Source organism: Parus major, chromosome 1A (genome assembly GCF_001522545.3).
Source record: "Parus major isolate Abel chromosome 1A, Parus_major1.1, whole genome shotgun sequence".
In the NCBI taxonomy this organism is placed as follows: Eukaryota; Metazoa; Chordata; class Aves; order Passeriformes; family Paridae; genus Parus; species Parus major.
Window position 1 is genome coordinate 66,798,442 of NC_031773.1, and position 19,326 is coordinate 66,817,767.

The 19,326-nt window shown below is 39.2% G+C and overlaps 1 protein-coding gene across 2 annotated transcripts in view; it reads right to left on the reverse strand.

The window, feature by feature from the left end:
• DERA (deoxyribose-phosphate aldolase) overlaps positions 1-19,326 on the reverse strand; it is a 43,760-nt gene that overhangs the window by 8,886 nt on the left and 15,548 nt on the right. For both annotated transcript variants that reach the window (XM_033514420.1, XM_015628882.3), the window contains exon 6: positions 17,445-17,573. In XM_033514420.1, the coding sequence (XP_033370311.1) occupies positions 17,445-17,573 (129 nt within the window). The remainder of the gene's footprint in view (positions 1-17,444; positions 17,574-19,326) is intronic.

Sequence of the window (19,326 nt, forward strand, 5' to 3'; positions counted from 1 at the left end):
TAAAACAAGGAGCAGTGGAAGTGAAACTTCAACATCACCAAATTATATTTTTAATTTCCCTTTCGAAACGTAGCACTTAAAAGTCCTTCAGTGCAATACTTCTCATTTTTTCTGCTATAAGGTAAGTCAAAGCTTTTATAAGTCTTATAATTACAAGTCTCCATGGTACAGTTTCATTAAAAACTTTCATTAAACAACAGCTGCCCTTGTATATGGTCTTCTAATCAATTTGGTCAAACAGAATGACTTCTAATCAGCTGTTGATAAAAATAGAAGATGAAATTTTAATTCTAATAGATTAACCACAAACTCAAGATAGTCTTCAAAATCCATCTAGTTCTATTCTCCAGTGGATTTAACGACTATTCAGCAACTCATTACTAAATAGAACAAGATGAACATTTTCCAGTTCATTAAAGAAATGTACTATGTATTTTTGCATTGTCCTCATGATTCGTTACAGGGAGTCTTAATTACAAGATAATGGATAATGGTTATTAAATGCAGACTCCAGTAATGAAGCTCTATTCATTTGCGAGCCTCAGAGACTGCAAAGAGGGGAAAATAAAATTACTAGCTTCAAAAGATTAACGGATCAAATTATTATTCAATTTTGAAAATCTCATTCAGACTTCATAGAAACAAGAAGAGATTAAAAACTAGTATTAGTACAAAAGTTGTGCATTTATATATTTATTTTTAAATAATATCTTAAGGCTATTACGAGAATAATCAGCTTTAGATGTGATTATTAGACAAACATACAGCCAATTTAGTAGCATCCTCTAACAATGAAAACAATACATTTTTATTTCCAGAACAAATTCTTTTTTTTGACACAAGAGCTTGCTAGCAGGACTGCAGGCAGCCTCTTGCAGAAGACAGAGGACCCACACTAGCACAGAGAGCCACGATGGAAGGTGCTATCAACATCTGGATTTCAGCAGTGAAAAGGGGGATTTAAAAATCAAGTGCTGCCATAAAAAGCACCTCATTAAGCAAACTTTATGCCAACCTTGTGATAATAAGGGAGTTTCACCCAGTCTGTTTCTTGTTCAAGTATCCAAAAACAAGTTTAAGGAATTCAGTTCAGAAGGAGTTTCACCTAGAAATTTAGGTGATGATTTCGAAACCTGAGTTTTATCACCCATCTTCTCATCTTCCTGTGAATGAATACACTCAAAAAAAATCAAGGCTAAGGCTAGAATACACACTGAATGGCTTTCCCCTTCCTTAGAGTCGATTACATGATTCAATGAGGCATTAAATCCAAGATTTTACAAAATCAGTTATTCAGGGTCGACTTCTAGGCTTGGGGAGCCTGGAAAAGACCACTCTTCCTACTTTTATTTTCCAGTGTGAAGCCACAACAGTACATCTCCTTCCAAGGTGGCAAGCCGTGTGAGACTGACTGAACCAGGGAGATGGGATGAACTCTCCTGGTTAGATCATGCTGCAGTAACACCGAGGTTGTGGGTTCAACACAAACAGGCCATTTACCTCAGAAAAGAATATTTTTTTTCTGTTCTAGATACACAGCCTCATTTAAGAATGCTCTGGTCTCCCAAAAGGTCAGAAGAGCTTCCAGAACTGGCCTGCCCTGTGGCTGTCCAGCACATCTACAGAGATTTCCAGTCCACGTAACGTTGGAGTAGAGCCTGAGAAGTGGAGAATCTTATTCAGATGACAGCATCCAGGAAACACACTCTGATTCCATAATTAAGCAATAAGGAATAATAAGCAGTGTAGCAATCGTGGAGTAATCACAACCTTTTGGTTGTGAAGTGTTTCAAATGCCCTTGGGGAATGATTATCTCCTGATACCTACAGACTCTGTGTTGCTGTCTTAGTCTTAATAAAGAACAAAGATGTGGCTGGCAGTTTTAAACAATAGTTTAGAGAGAGATGCTTGCAGAGGGACAATTATGCAGTGCTACTTTGTAAGTATTTGCAATGAGCACAAATATATCTTCATTGCTGCAACTGAGACATAACAATATGCAGTGACACAGGGAGAACATGTATCCTTCCAAGGCTTCCAGAACTGGTGGCAAAAAGTGGCATTCTGCTCAGAGGACCTGCAAACCCACCTGCTGTTCCTGCTGACAAGGCAGCAGTGACAAAATAGTACCGGATCAAATGTGCATGAAGCCCCATTAGCAAGTCATCTTTCTATTTTATGAGCACCCACACTAAGGGTCTTCAGATTCACACACAATTAGCCTTACTAGGGGTGACCAGGTTAACAACCCTCTGAAAATAAGAGGCAGGGCAAGATATAAAAGGCTAATGTAGCAGCTAATTCTTGTCAGTTGAGTCATCCTTAATTGTCCTACTTACATGTCCTCATCCTTAATTGTCCCACTTACATGTCTTTATCCTGCCCCAGCAGCAAGATAAAATACATTCCCCGTTAGCTTCACTTTGCCATGCAGAAGAGAATATAAAGCTGTGACAATTCACTTTAGCAGGAGCTCACCAGGTAACTTTAGCTCCATGACACGAGGCTACACTGCCAGACCACTCAGTTAGGTGCCTATGAGTGTTTTCACATGCCTGTGTCTCAGCTAGCATTGAAAAATTCTGCTTTGTAACTTGGTCTGTTGAGAATTACCCGCTTTTTGCAACTCTTTTCAAAAAGTGCCTGCACAGAGGGGATAAAAAGTAAAAATCCCATCACAGGGCTCCACGTTTAATGTCTGTTTACAAGTAGTACAGCCTTCTGAAAAGCCATCCCACCATCCCAGCTTGGTTTCCAAGACTCAGAATGGATGTTCCCTTTCTTGAACAGCACCTCCAGTAACAGGGGTTCTGCAGGCCAAACGATGCCCTTAGGAACACTTACACATGCACACAAAGGGACAAATTATCAAGTCCATACTTAGGCAAAATTCCCTGTAGATGATGTCTGAAAGAATTCAGCATTGCTGAATTATGCATGGCTTGCTAATGCACTGTTGCAGCATCTACCACAGGTCTCCACAGAATACTATTACTTAATTAGTATTTGTTTCTTGTGTATTCATTTAAAATGTTTCTTTAGAAAAGTTCAGCAGGAAGAGCCATTCCATTGCTCGGCTACATAGCATAGGCACTTGCTATTTTTAGAGCATTCCTTCCAATCCAATCCCTCTGTGGCATGGAGGAAGAGGAGATAAATAACTGGCATGTTCTCCAGGTCCAAAGACCACAGCTGGAATCCCTGTCACTGGTGGCACCTGGCTTGGAGCCCCACAGCAGCCCAGAAGGAAAGATGCTCCCAGTCACCTCCCCGCATTGCCATGCAGCAGCAGAGCTGGAGATGCCAAGGTGCAAGAGTTCAGGCAATTATGTGCTGCTGGAATAGCCATTCCTCTTCCTCTCCAAGGAGGAAGCAACAGGAGTGGGACACAGGAATTCCTGTATTGTTATCTGCTTGTTAAATCTCCTGCTTCTTTACCAGGATCCCATTTTTCTTCTTTAAAAGGGTGTACCACACACTGCACTCAGGGGTGTTACAGTGTATGACCTACATTAACCTTATTTCTTTTTGCAGATGGCACTACTGGAGCTGCTGAAGCAGTTTGCCTAATGACACGTGACAAGCCAAAGGCAGAAAGAAGAAATAAATCAAGGCATCCCAACACCTAATCCTAACCTTACCATCGCTAGGGAAAACCAGACCTTTTTCTCAGCTCACCCAATTGCAGTGCTGATTTATTCTACAAGCCATTCTGTGGGATATTTTCTGCCATGCTCCTGATTTTGAGGAAAATTCAAAATACAAGAGACATCAGCAGAAACCTCCTCTCTAGCACAGCCTGAGAGTGCAGCACAGTGCACCCAGGGCAGGAGGCAGTGCTGGTGGCACAGCTCTGGCCCCAGATTCCCAAATCCAAGTCCTCCTCCAGCAATTACTGATGAAGAAACATAAAGCTTGGCCTCTCAAACTGAATGCAAGCACTCTGGTTCTCAGCACTGAGCCACCTGCTCTGGCTAGGATGGGTGAAGAACCAAAATGCTGTGGGAGAAACTGGACTTGATTTGAAAATCTCCCCCTTTAAGCTTCCTTTACAAACACTGAAATGCGTGCATCACTTCCTTGTTCCCACTTAAATTAACCTAAACAATGACAAACTAGCTTAAAACGTGATATAATTAAAACAGCAGTGGTCTAGGTCAGGCTTTTTCCCTCTTGGCATTCTTGGTTTTGGATCAATACATCTCAGCCTTTCAAAATGTTGTCCTGTACATGACATATTACAGACTGAGGCTAAAACCCTGATATATCTACCAGTAATAGCACTGCAATTTGGAAGAAAATAATAAATATGCATGATGGCTTAGAATCACAGCACTACATGGCATATTGCATTCCATGTTTTAGCAACCACATTTAGCTTTGTGCTTTTTAACGTTGATAACAACTTTGAAACAAATATGTTAACATTAAATCTCAGGTACACTTTTGTATTGTCTATTAGCTTGTAACAAAATTACTCAAATTGAAGAAATAGCTGCTTAAAATCAATTTGGAAATACTCCACACTGAATAAAACAAGTAGAAAATCAGTCTACTTTATCAAGAAGGTGCTATGAATTTTAAAGATTTTAAAAAATCCACCATCCATAATACAGCCAAAATCATGACACTTCAATGTCATTTTGAGCGTTTTTCAACACTTGATGTTAAAAGCAGTTTAAGATTCTGTTCCTACGCTAACCCAGAGAAAGACAGGATTGATTTTTGAGATTTAAAAGTCCATGTGTTAATGCCACAGTCAGAATCCATCCAGCATCCAGCCTCTTGGGCATGCAGAGGACAAACAGCAGCATCAGTCCCTCTTCCACACTGTCCCCTACAACCAAAGGCAGCTGGCACAGCTGGAGGCTTCAGTACCAGGGGGATTGCCAGGATCAAAGGTATTTTCCATGAGCAATTGGAAGGGTCAATGTTTTGGCTTCTGGCTTTGCCTGAAAACCAAACAATAGAAGGTGTTAAATCTCACCAGACTCATCTGTGCTCTGTTTGTTTCCACCTGGCTTTTACCAATCAGGTAGAACAGATTTCCTGAGGGATTGCATAGAGGGATGAATATTCCACTTCGGTGATCATGTGATTACCAGGAACGTGTGAGGCACTTTGAGCTTACTTTTTATGACACTCAAACATCTTCAACACCAACAAGTTGCAAACACATCGATTTTATCATGGACTTCCTGGATTCTCCTGATGCAACAAATATCCAAAGGGTAACACCCTGGATGGCCTTACCTATACACAGAAGGCTTGTTTTTAAAGGGCATAAATCTAATTAAAGCTCCTACTTTCCAGGGAATTTTGCCCCTCAGAGTGTTTCCTTTTTCTTTCTCCACCTTGATAATTTGGCATTCAGCAAAACTGCAAAAGCCCACGTGTGTAGGCTGCAGTGTAGGTGAGAACTTCCAAGGACAGACAGACTGCTGTCAGTAGGGCTGTTTTGCAATGTTTCCAACTCTTCAGGCAGCCTGAATACCAAAAAACCTGCCAGCTCCCTTCAATGGAAAAAACAACCAAAACCCCTGACTGTGCAGCCACACTCTGAGCAGCAGGCACCTCTCTGCTGGTGGCCAGGGAAAGACTTCTGGTTTTTTAAGAAATCCTTTTTTCCTCCCATTGCATTATTAACAATGCTTACATGGCAAAACTAACAATTTTATTTCAAAGGGATGCCTTATGAAGGTGTGCTGCTGATAAATTCAGTCCAACTTTTCTGGCATAACATCTACTGAGCACTACTTGAATGAAGGAAATAAAAAAGACCAGTAAGCACCATCACAAATAGGGAACAACTCATAAAAAGGTATTAAATATGCCAGGGGGTTGTTTCTCCACCTCCCTTTGTCAACAGCCTGTGTGCTGATCTTGCCACAGACTGCAATTATGGTGAGCATCTCAAAGCAAAAGCACCAACAATCTGATTGAAAAACTGCATGGGTTTTGGTTAAAACAAAAATATTGAAACCCATAGAGAAATGCTGATTTCACCAGTCCACTGGCAGAACAAAGATGATATTCCAGTCTTCAAATCTACATTTTATAGATAGGTTTTACATTTTTTTAAAATATATGTATTATCATTTTGAACTTTGGCATTCCCAGTATTTCTTTTTACTGAAATACTGGGAATCAAAGATATTGAATATCAAACTCTCTTTGTGCTAGATGTGTATATATCCTCATAGGTATTTAGTGGCAAGTTATTAAATGTCACTATTCATCGAGACAGTACGTTTTATATCTTTCTTACAGGGAAGAGGAAAAAAAAAATCTATGTAAAATTTGCAGCAATATTTCAGAGCCCCACTCTGGTATCAATGACTTCTTCACTCAGATGCTCAGAAACAGAGGTGGCCAAGCAGAACTTCCCCTGTGTTTTGCTGAGCTGTCACGTGCCAAACGCAGAGGCAGGGACCGCGACCACCCTGCCTGCACCTTCCCTTCTGGCATAAACAGCAAAAAAAGCCAGGAGGAATTCAGTGTTCAGCATTTCCCAACATCAAATCACACACAAAGGTGTCTGATAAGTATTTACATTGGAAGATGCTGTTCTGGGGTGAAGTACAGCAGTGTTACATACTCCTTATCTATGAACTAAGCACTGTATTCACTTCCATGGAGGGCTCTAAGGCCCCCAGACATTAGCCCAAAGCAAAACCACATTGTCTCCATTTAATTACCTATCTTTTCATACTTACTGTGATCCAAATGGCTGAGTTAAACAAAATGGTTACTAGTAACAGGAGACCATTGATAACCAGCAAGCTGAGGTGGGTGTACGTGCACAGAGTTCAAAAAGAAATGATGCTGCTGCATGCTGTTTACTTCTCCAGTGTGAATTTATAAAGTGAATTAGCAAGAATTAAAAGGATTAAAGTCCCAGGAACCGATGAAGTCAAAGAGAAATAGAAAATGGATTTACTCCTAAAAAGAAAAAATTATTTAACAACTTATTAAAACAGTTCATCACTGTAATTAAAATCCAAGTGCCTAGGAAAAAGTGCCACAAGAAAGGTAATTATTTATGAGGAGACTTTAAAAAGCCATTCACAGTGAATTTGGGAGAGAATCAGCCTGAAAGAGTTGGTAGTAAAAAGAAATTGTTTGTTTATTCATAAAACTTATTTTGGTCTAGCCTACCACTAAGAATCCCTAACATCTGCTCAATGGCAGCTGTAAGTAACATTAGGAACACTCAGCCAATTTATATCTTTCCTTTTTATTAAAAAGTAAACAGGTCTTCTTAAATTATTCACTAGTAAATTAACATAAAAATCAGTGCTGTAGCTAACCACATTTTGTGGAAAGGCATCTGCAAGCTCTGCATGATCGTGATGATCTCGATCTTTCTGCATTTCACTGGCTACTTTACTCTTTATGTGATGTCCCACCTAATTTAGAAAATGAAAATGTAGAAAACTTACAAGCCATACAGGAGTCACTGCCATGAATAATACAAAATGCATCACTGACACCTCAAAAGCCATATTAGTTGCCTCCTTCTGACTTTAACTGATTCTGTTCTTTCCTTTGCCTTCTGCTGAATAAAAAATTCCTCTCAAATAATCTCAAATCTCTGCTGCTTCTGTCCTTCATGAACAAAACATTCATCAGACAGGAAGGAGCAACAAAATAAAAGTGGTGTAAAGTTGCTAATTAATAATTATTTGTTCTCATCTGCAGCACTTTTTTACTTAGATGACAAAGTGCTCTGCATGTTCCCATGTTTCACTCCAAAACTCTGTTCTTAAGACAGTAAAAAAGGCACAGGAATACTTCAAACCTAAAAGCTTTTCTTTACCTCTCACTAACTTTGCATTTTTAACTCAATCTCTTAAACATGTTAGAAGAAAAATACAGTACTCTCTTCTTGAGCTTCTCTCCCAGCACAGTTTTTATTTCACAATACAAGCTAGTGCCTGCAAATGAACTCACCAAGAAGTTGTTCAAGGGCACGGAGCAGCTCTGCTTATTTTAATAGGATATTTTTGTTTTACTTCTAGGGAAAAAACAAGTGTTTCTGCAGTGATCTCTGGAGACAGTTTAAAGCTGAGCTGTAATTCTAACCCAGGCACTGGAATAGCATTGTTACAACAGCACAGAGCCCAGCCAGCTGAAGTTCCTGGAGGATTCTGCCTTGAAGCTCCAAGGAAGCTGCTGAGAAGCTGCATTTGCTGAGATCCAGAGCAAACACAGTGCCTGATTACCACATAAACCTGGCTAGTTAGCTATCAACAGCATGTACATGGTGCCATGGTAGCAGAGAACCAGCTGAAAAATGCCATCCCTCCTCTTCCTGGGGACTAGGATTCCCAAAAAACACAGCAGCCCTCTCCATCATACCCCACCAAGCTGCTTCCACATCCTGGGGTCAGCTCTCTGTCCCACAGCTCCACTTATGGGTAAGGTTTTGTACTTTGAGATCACTTTCCAGGAGTGGGAAGGAGGCTTTTGAAGACACATGTCTCACAATTTTGTATTCCATAATTTCAGTGTGATGCACGGAATATGGAACATCATCCCTTGTTTCCTTTTTGGTCCACATTGAATTAAGAGATGAATTAAGAGATCTTTGTGAAAAACTACAAGATTTCACTCCTTCACATTGGACTGGCAACATGACTGCAAAGGTGATGGAAAGAAGATGTTATACTTGGAAAGAGCTCCTGGTTTCACCAAAGGAGGAATCTTTTCTATACCTTAGATTTAGCAAGAACTCAACTTTAGAAATCAGCTGCAGTTGTACACTGCAGAGAAATCACTTTATAACCCAAATGCTAGCAGGAAAGAAACTTCAAAGGTACAAAAGACAATCAGATGTCAGATCCCTGTTGACTTGCCATGAAGACTATGGCCTTTGCTGTCAATTTAGTCTTTGAAAAATCCCCTCAGAAGAAGAACTACTACAGACACCTCTGGGAAAGCTATTGTCTTTAGTAACTAGAAAGCACAGGCAGAAATCTAAATTGTCTTCTCTGAGATAGACTGAATTTAAAAACTACAATTTCTGAAAAGGAATTGAAAAAAACAAACAAAGAAACAACAAAACCAAATGAGGAACATATCCCAGGGGATGAAATCCCAAAGCACAGTATCAAAGAAGGGAGTCTCTTCCATTCTTTCCATTATCATCCCAACACAATTTGAGCAACAAGAACCAGAGGAACACAGGAAGACTGGGAGACAACCTTCAAGAAACCCAAGGAAATTCAGGTTCCTTGTGTAACTCATCAAAAACACTGCAAGCAACCACAGAGGCAAGCTGGAAGAGTCTGTTTCCAAACACCATTGAAATGAGCATATTCTATGATAAATGCATTTGCATTTGACCACTCCTGTGTGGCTCAGTGAGGAATGTGTTTGTGCAACTAAAATAAAATATATATATTTTATATTTATATATGTATATATAAATATAAGTATAAATATACATATAAAGATATATATGAATATAAATATAATATATATATTTTTTTACACTTTTTATCAGTGTGTTTAACATATAGCTCTAACACTCAAATAAGGAAACAATCGATGCCCTCCTAATGGGAAACTTCTTGTTTTTGTCCCACTTTCATGCCTCAGGTATTTCACTTATGTTTGTGCTCATCTCATTGTTTTTCTGTGTCTTTATGATTAAATGGTATAGTCAAGTGAATATCTAAATATTTTTAAAATAAACTAATGACATTAAAGATCACATATTCCTGATGTATTTTTCCACTCAACACATTTCTCTTCAAAAGTCTAAACCCACATTGCTGCTGCCAGGAGTATATATCTTCAAATTAGACAGGCACAACCACTAGGCCTTGATACCTTAAAAAGCAACAACAGTCAAAAAAAAAAAAAAAATTAAATATCCAGGACCTACAACCCTAAAATCATGCTTATTTTATTTCCACATCTATATTAAGTTATAGTTAAGGAACTGGATTTTCTAACTAGTGTTCCTATTTGCAATCTCTTAAAAGATACTTTAATATTTCATGAGCCAATTTTATATAATTGATAGGTACAGTAAATTAAATATTTATTTCTATTTTTCACTGGTTTAGTAGAATTTAACACCTGCTGCTGACAGAATAAAAAAAAAACCCAACCTGAAATATTGGAGAAATAAATAGTACCCAGTACATCTATTGATTTTACATAATATTTCCATGTTTTAAAATTGCATTCTCTCAAATCATTACCTTCAATACTGGAGCTTCACAGATGCAAAGTTTTTTTGCTAGGAAGCCCTGTTATTTTGCTGGCATGTTTGACTGGAACTATTCACTGTGCAACAATTTCTGAGTCTGAGGTGATATGAAACTTCAGAAGTTTTAACACAAATTCTAACAAGTTATTTAACATAGAGACAAGGTTTCATTCATGGGGAAAATTAACCCAACAGAGGTGCTTTCTCACCTCTCTGCATCAGCTGCTATAAATTGAAAATATACCGTTTAGATATTCCTTAATTAACATGTTTTGGAGAGATCCTGAATACCAGCAAAAGGAAAGTGCTATTCAGGCACTGAGGGTAATTTGCTAATAGAAGTTTGACCCCTCTCAACACTGTGCTGTCCTGTCAGTACCTGCCCACTCACTATTTCACACCCAGCTCCAAAGCATAAATTTCTACCTTGTAATGAGAGAAATTAAACTTCTGTTTATATCTTAATTTACTAAGCCTCACAGAGGTGCTATAAAACGTGCAAGTGTTAATTTTACACACATAAAACCAGAGAGGCAATGTGATGTGCTGGAAGTCATTCTGCAACCTCAAAGCCATCTTCTGGTTTCCTGACTTGGTGCTCTTCTGGTGAGAAGTGCTTGGAAACAGCACTGTTCCTATTTGTAAGTGGAGATGGTGGAGGGAGAAAGCCAGGTGGTGGTGTGGAAAACACAAAATCAAACAAACAGGTACAGAGCTGACAAGTTTTACACTGTTTTATAGTTGTATTTCTTCTTTGACTTCACTGGAGGGTATATATTCTTATTTTCTGATTACAGGAGAATACCATTAATAGAACAGACCTTGCACAAAATTAGCAGAGTTGCCAGGCATCCTGCTCTGACAAATATGAATGGCCCCAAACCAAGATCTCCCCTCAGATATGGCTGTGTAGGCAGGCACACACTTCAGTAAGCACATAAATAAATGCATAACAAAATGTGCCATTGCATGCACGTCTGGGTTTTTAACAAACTGCAAACAAATGAGGCTTCACTGTATGCACTCTAACTCTGTTCTCACTTCACAGACTCTTTGTATCTTTATTTTTCCCCCAACATCTTTGTTTCTCTTAAGTGTTACTTCTGTCCTCTAGTTACCCATGCAGGGTTCTGTTGACTCAACTGGAAAGGCTTTTCATGAGAGCCTGCCCTAGCCTGTCTCAACCACTTTCCATTCCTTCACTTCTGATTCCCTATTCCCTACACATATATTACTGAGCTCCAGACAGATTTTTAAGTCTCATTTCACATTCCTTCAAGGTCTGCTTTACTCAAGCCCCACTTTTTTTCTTTTTCTTTTTTTGCTACTAGTCTTTGCATGGCCTCTCATCAGCAATTCAAACCTGAGGATATTGTGATTGCATTGTTGGAACTTTTCAACTCCAAGCTTATCTATCACGCCTACATTATTTCTAGTGATTAGCTGCAGTATCACTGCTAAGCTTGTAGGCAATTACCTCATTTAAGGGAGCATCCTTGTAGTGCCTCACTGAACATGCTGTTATCTGCATTTTCATACTGCTGGCTTTTTTTGTTTCTCCCCATTCTGTACCAGAACAAATGAAGTCACTTGTTTCTGTTCCAACCTCTTTTAGGCTGATTGTATTTAAAGATATGCCATCTTTTGATCTTACACTTAATTCAAAAACTTTCTTAGTCCATGATATCATTCAAAACTTTGAGACAGACTGCCACACTGCATCTCGGTTTTCCACTCTTTGTACTAAACTTTCAGTGATGCTAACTTTGAACAACCACAGAATGCAGGACATCTGGAGCAGACAGGGAAGTGACTGACACCCAGGATAACTCCACAGCAATAATCACTGCCCTGATAAGCCACTTAAGCAGCCAACTGCAGCCACCTCTACATTGAACACAGTGGCCAAGAAAGGCTCAGGAGGCACCAGTCAGTGCTAATTAAGTACTCTTCCCACACACTCCTGAGAGTCAGGACTCACTAACTTGTCCCCAGCCCCATGCTGGACCTCCAAACCAGAGCTGAGCATCACCTGCCACCCTGGAGAGCATTCAGAGACAGATCACATCCAGAGAAAGGAGCTGCCTCTAGAAGAAGACAGACACACACTGCCCCTGATTTCTGATGGGTGTTTCACAGGTAGAGGGTACCCTTTCCAAATACACCATCAACTCAACACAGTGGTTGTATTTCAGAGAGGCAAAACAAGACACAAAGTGAAATTTGGTTTTTGTGTTACAGAGCCTCCTCCCTTGGCTTGCCTTTCATTTGCAAATGCTCTGGGCTCTAATTGACTGACAGTATCAAATGACAGCTGAAGTTGTAGACATGTAATTAAACCAACACATAATACAACTCACAAGGCACTGAGGGGGGACCTTGATTTTTGGATTGAGCATGAGACTTCAAGCCAGAAACTCACAACTTGTAGAGTTTTGCATGGATCTCAAAGAGACAAGAGCAGTTGTTGGTTGCTGCCAAGTTGTTTATTGTATGAATACAGTCTCAAAGGTGAGGAGTTCAGAGTGTTAAAGTCTGTGCTAAAACTTTTCTGGCATAAGTCCCGATATATTGAGCAAAAGCAGCAGTTTCTTCTTCTTTCTGTGCTGTGATGATGATGAATTTTCACCTCAATACAGGGGGATTATATTCATAAATCAACTAATCAGCTAAAAATACTATTCTAAAACATTCTTTCTACACCAATCTAATCTTAATTCTAACATAAGAAAGTAGTGGAAGCTCTTATCTAAAATTTACGTATAGAGTATTATCAATTTATGTAAACAGCTTTATCTCTTCCATCTAGAAATGCAAGCTCTGTTTTTGTTATGTGTAGAACTAAGTTAAATCTGTAAAAAGTAACAGTACTGAACTTTAAACTAGGCTTTAGGGCTTTTTACTAGCTAACAGTCTCTTAAGGCACTTAAGAGATATTTCTACTTACTTAAAACTAAAACTTACACCCTTATTTCATGTCTATGGCTTAAAATATTTTATTTCTCTCAAGGCTTCAATTCAATCCCTGTATTTCTTTCTCTCTCTGAGGGACTCAGAGATGCTTCTATTCCATGCATTCCAACAACTGATCTCAGCTTGACTTTTGCTTTGTCTGCTATTATCTCTGTCTCATATTTCAAAAGGCAATTGTAAGACTTACTCTGCCAATGTCAGTTATGTGCTTTGAAGACATAAAGTACTAAGTGCCAAGTATTATTACTTATTCAGTAGTCTTGTTTCCTATGTTTGAGCAAAGCATGCCTTGCTTTTCAGTTGATTTTGCTAGTTTGGTTTCCCTTGGCCTCTCATTTTTCATGGAACAGTCACCTGGCAGAAGTTTTGGCTCTTTCTGGTCCACATCCAGCAGTAGGAAGTCAGCCCTTGCACTCAGATGACTGCTAGCATGTTTACAGCCACACCCCATAACCCTGCTCAGAACAGATCTGTGCAACAAAGTGCTCACAACAGCAACAGCTATTGGCATCTTAGAGTTTGTCTTCCCTAATGACGACCTCAGGATAAAAATCTTATTCAGAGCTGAGGTAAAAGCTCTGTGGAGCCAGGCATTATTTTGTGATGTTCCAAACCATCTCTCTCTCTCCTGTGAACTGCAACACCAAGCTTTTCCTCACTGTTTGGCTATGTTATTTCTGTTCACTTTGGAATGAACAGCATCAAAGGATCTAAAACCATTTCTGCTCACTTATTTGATGTGTTTTAATTTTCCCCTTCTAGACATGAGAGACCTTACTGCTTCAGACACCTTCTGCTACTTCTTGCAGGATTTTTTGTGCTGGAGACTTTAGCAATTGGTTTGTTTTAGCACTCATTCCCTTCTTAAATCCAATGTTTGTATTAGTCAGTATCTCCACATACCACTTATTTGACTAATTGTTTAATGACCTATGAAAAAATTGTTTAAAACCCATACATCAGCAGAGCTGCAGAAGAACACGCATCACTATTTTCTGCTCCTTTCACAGGTACTTGTGTAGATATAAATAAAGAAAACAAGTATCTTTCACATGTCACTGCTGTGCTCCCTCAGCATCCCAAAGTGTGGCATAAAAGGAGAGGTTTTCACAGTCAAAATGACACAGATCAAGTTTTCACTTTCAAAGTACCTTTACTTCATCACTTCCTCCACCTCCTTCCTAGTCTGCCTATCTTAATGATTATGAATTGCTACACAGTACAATAAAGACTTGTAATTAGGTAATATGGTTTTCCAGAATAAAAATCTTATATATGAGCAAAACATGCAATTAAGTCATCAGCAGCTTTACTGAAGTATTCTTCTCCTACTACAAGTTCATCTTTCCCTTCCTTGTCTGCCTTCCTTGGCTGTTTCTGATGTTTGTGTCAAGAAACAGAAGTTTAAAAATGGCCCACCTCTCATACTATGTACAAGAACTCTTTTCTTGAGTGTTCTCAAGAAGAAATTGAGAAATTTCTTCTTGAAAATTCTCAATGAAGAAATATGTAATAGTTACAACCAGCATGGGGGAGTCATGTGCTCCTTAGGATTGTTTATTCCAAGAGACTACTCAGGCACAGACTTGAGTGTCCCCTGCAAAAATGGACATGATTTACACAAGGATACACCAGACACTCAACACCACTAATTACTTCATTCTCTGTCCCCAAAGCAGAGTCAAAAATGCAGTCAGTTTAATTAGAAGCTCATGCACTGAAATCAACACCAGGACTTGAAGAAGCCCAAGAAATGGCAGTGGATACTCTAAACCAATGGCCCAAAATTCCCTGACTCAGTGCTAGGCTTTTGTCTCAGTCAGCTTTCCAAAATCAGTGTGCTCCTTTGGCAGTGGGACAGAGGCACTGCTGTGCAAATCTCCCTGCCATCCTGTCCTCCTCAGCACTGCAGAGATTACTCCTGCCAGGTGACTCACTGTCCTTAGAGGGATGTCAGCCTCTTTCACTCAGAAATAGCTTCTTAAATATTCCAGAAGAATTTATGGTGTGTCAGTCAAGTTGGAAAAGGCACAGTTAAAAGAATTTAAGATACCTGTGTGCCTCCTCCCATTCTGATGTCTTTCTCCTTATGGACTGTACTGGAGAAGGGAGAAAAGCAGCCATGAAGAATTATTTCAGAGATAATAGGAGTCAAGAGGCACCAGTTCAAACAGATGAAAATTATAGATAATATACAAGTTCATATTATATATAATTATATTGTTATATATAACATAATATATAGAATATTATATATTGAGATATCATTATATAGTATATATCTTATATATAATATTAATTATATTAATATTTTATATCACATATATTTAACCTATATATAATATACCTTTGGTGGCTTTGTGCTGCAGGGCCTTGGTGGATGTGTGCATGCTCAGCAAGGCACTGCAAACATCTGTAACCCCAGGATTTTGTGCTCCCCACGTGCTAGGCTGGCATCATGGACAGTGAAGTGAGAACAGTTTAAGGACTGCACACCCTCATTTGCACTGATACAACTGCATGCAATGCAAGGCTGTGGACCAGATTACTGAGGCTGTGACCATTTAAAAAACAAAACCTAAAACACTGCAAACCAATCAAAAGCCCCACAGAAAACTGGTTAACCCTTTTCTGGAATAATTTTCAATTGTAATTCTTTGAAAACTCAGCTTACAATGACACATGAGGAGCATTTCTAACAGCACAACTGAAAGAACTGTATTTAGTTGTAAAGGACAGGAAGAACTGGTCAGAAGCAGCAAAAACTTTTAAAGCCAGATACAGTTGAATCCACTGTACTATGGATTCATTTTCTCCCCAAAATGATACCAATAAAACAAAATTCAACTGGAATTTGAGGCTCTCAGCAGTTCTGACAAGCTGGAGTCTGAAAACCTAACTCTCAATGCCTGTATGCGGAGCACAAATAAATTCTTATTTTTATGCCTACCCACAAAGAAAAAGCTAAAGATTGAAATAAGGAAATTACTGGATGTATTCAGATGGATAAGTATCTTGAACAGTGAATAACTAGGCAAGGAAAATCATTAACAATAGAGCCATCTGCTGTATTTCAAAAAAACTACACCAGCAAAATCCTGAAAATGGTAAAATGCTTTACAAGCTGAATTCTTCACTACTCAGTGGTACAAAAAGTGATCATAATGATTAGTGCATCAGTTTAAATAAAAGGAAATTTGTATTTCTTACACCTCTTCTAATTAAAAGCAATATTAAGTGGCACAATACTGATCCTCTGTGTCTAATGATACTAATTGACATTGTAGCTGGGCTTGTTAGAAGGCTGAAATGCTCTCCATTCCACTTGAATCAGAGAAGCACAGAATTGTGTATGGTAACAGTGAGGTCAGCATCAAGCTGAATATTTATTTAAATACTGACAAGACACTTGATTACATTTTTCTTGCTTTAAAGTAAGAATTTTCAGTCTGAAGAAAAAAAAGGAGGAAAAAAGAAAACCACAAAAAATGAGGGGAAGTTTACAAGACAGACTAAACCAAGTGGTTCTTAGTATATTTTTATACTTCTAGAAAGGAGGAGCCCTCTTTCAAGCATGGTGGGAAAAGTAAGTGGCCTGGAAGCCAATTCCCAATTTTGCATCTCCAGCATAGCACTGGAACACAAAACTATAATCCTGGTTCAGCTAGGAAAAGTTGTACCAGCACAGACCCAAAGCTGCAGAGAGAGAATATACTGCTGAAAATCTGGGATCAAATGGGTGCTAAGCTATGCAAAAATGTAACACCTACAAAGTATGGAAGCTTGGTTTCCTGAGCTGCCCTCTCAGAGTGGGTTAGAAGTGATCACAAACCAAAACTGAGAGCTTTTGGCATCAATCTTCACAGGGAAGCTCCCCTTGCATTTAAAACAAGCTTGTGAGCCATCTACCTACATCCTGTCCTGTAGGTCACCACAACTGCCTCCATGTGCCTGCCCCAAATGGCCAAATATTAAATATTCTGATCAGATCAGATGTTTGACAACGAATTTTTCTCGTTCCTACAACCCTTGCCATTCAGCAGTTTCTTACCCAACATTTCATGCAGTTTTTTGTAGGTTACACCAAAACAAATCACACTACATTACTCCACCTGCAGCTTCAGTAATTGCTACACAAGTTTCTCCTACCATCAGCAAAACCAAACTTCCACGACTAGAATTTTTTAAGCCTCATAAATAAGACAGCAGAGACATTCTTAGCTTAAAAGGAGAATCAAGTGTATTTACCTGCCATCATAGCTATCATACTAGCTTTGTAGACATTGGCAAGGGAGCCCAGTTCACCTGTAGCCAAGATTGTTTTCATGTGAGCTTCTCCACAGGCTGCACGGCACAGACGGATCTCCTCGTAGAGACCTGGGGATAAAAGCATGTGGGAATGATCAAAGTTGCCTGAGAGAGATTTTCAAGTATGGCTGTAATTTCCACTTCTGGATTAATTTCCAATCTTATAATTAGTTGTAGCACTCAGGAACTTAAGTTTTGTAAGTTCAGCAAATTACATGACTGGAGGTAATTAACAGCGCCGTGCAGTTTCAGACTTTACTTAATAGCTATTAATGTCTGTTCTCTCAAAACTACAAATGTACAAAATGAATGATTACATCAGGAGAAAAAAAATGCTATGACAGTAAGGATTGATCTTAAACCAGCTTTTCCAGCTGGTTTATATGGTAGCACATTGAATCAGGATTCAGAGATAGCTATGTTTTCCTCTGCACCTGGTCAGTGAAACCTTCCCACCCCTCCTGGTAAAATTCAGCAGTGCTCCCACAAAAATTTACATACAGGGAAACTAAAAAGAGCTAGAAATTAATGAAGCATTTGTCAGAAGTTGGTCACTCAGGGATGTTTAAGATTGCTCCAATGTGGGGAGAAAAGCAGCTCTGACAGTGCATAGTCACCAGTTCTGGACTTTGAATTTTAAAAAAACTAAGATGCAAAACAAACAAACAGGATGCTTTTGCACGAGGGTCCTTTTGACAAACTGTACTCAATCTTCAAACACATAAGCAAAATGTTCTTTGGTAAAAGGCTAAAATACAGCTTTAAATATGTCTTGCTAAACCAGTCCAGGCTATAAAGACTCATTTTTTTCAGCAATACTAGACTTCTTTTCCCCTCAGCCCTTCAGTGAGACCTGGAAGCGCAGGGCAGGGTTTGCCAGCTGTGGCAGGACCCTCATCCAACAATGCCATGGGCACACCAGGGTGTCCAGGGCTGGAATTGCTGGGCTGGCCAGCTGAGACATGCTGCACACATTAGCAGACAACTGGCTGATGCACTTAGCAAGTCCCTTTATAGACACCAGGCTTCACCTTGTTTCTTACTGTGTACCAAAGGTGTGAATTAATCAGTACTAGCATGCAGTCTAACATGTTTTATTGATCAATTGGTGATACTCCAGAAACCTACATCAAATCAAGGCTCAAAAAGGAAACACAAAGGACCTGTGCTATTTTTTTTTTTTTTGTGCATTTAATAACCCTGCTCATGTTAGATCCAAATGAAATCTCTTTTTGTGGAGAAGCTCTTTCCTGAAGCTTTTGAAAACCCCGAGAAAGCAGCTTTCTTCTTCTTCCAGTTTCGGTAACAAGAGGAAAAAGTTTTCTCTACCTTTGAGATACGCCACCAAAAATGTCAAAATAAAATCAACAAAATGTACATTTAGGTTGGATTCCATGAAAAGAAATTACATCCTCACAGCTGTTGTTCCCTGGCAGTGCAGCTCCAGCACCCTCCCTCGTAGTTGGAAGGTAGTTTTACATGCAATTAGCGTCAAGCTCGTTTGAGCAGGCTCACTGCCTGCCAGCACACATCATCCCACGGACAGGAACCACTCGGGATCCTCAATCATCCGTGTCTACCAGGTTAGCTGGGGTGGAGGAAAAGTGGGCACACTTTAATGGGGCAGGTGTGTAGGTAAGAAATGCTGTTCTTTATTCAAAGACCAATTATTGCAGACAATAGCTGACATTCACAGGGTGTTTTCAACCCCACAGTGAAAGTACAGAAGAAATGCAGCTACATTTGGGACAGAGTAATTTAACCAGAGCATCCCAATCCCAACTGCTTTGATACAGAACAAGTGTAAAAAAAATCCTACTCC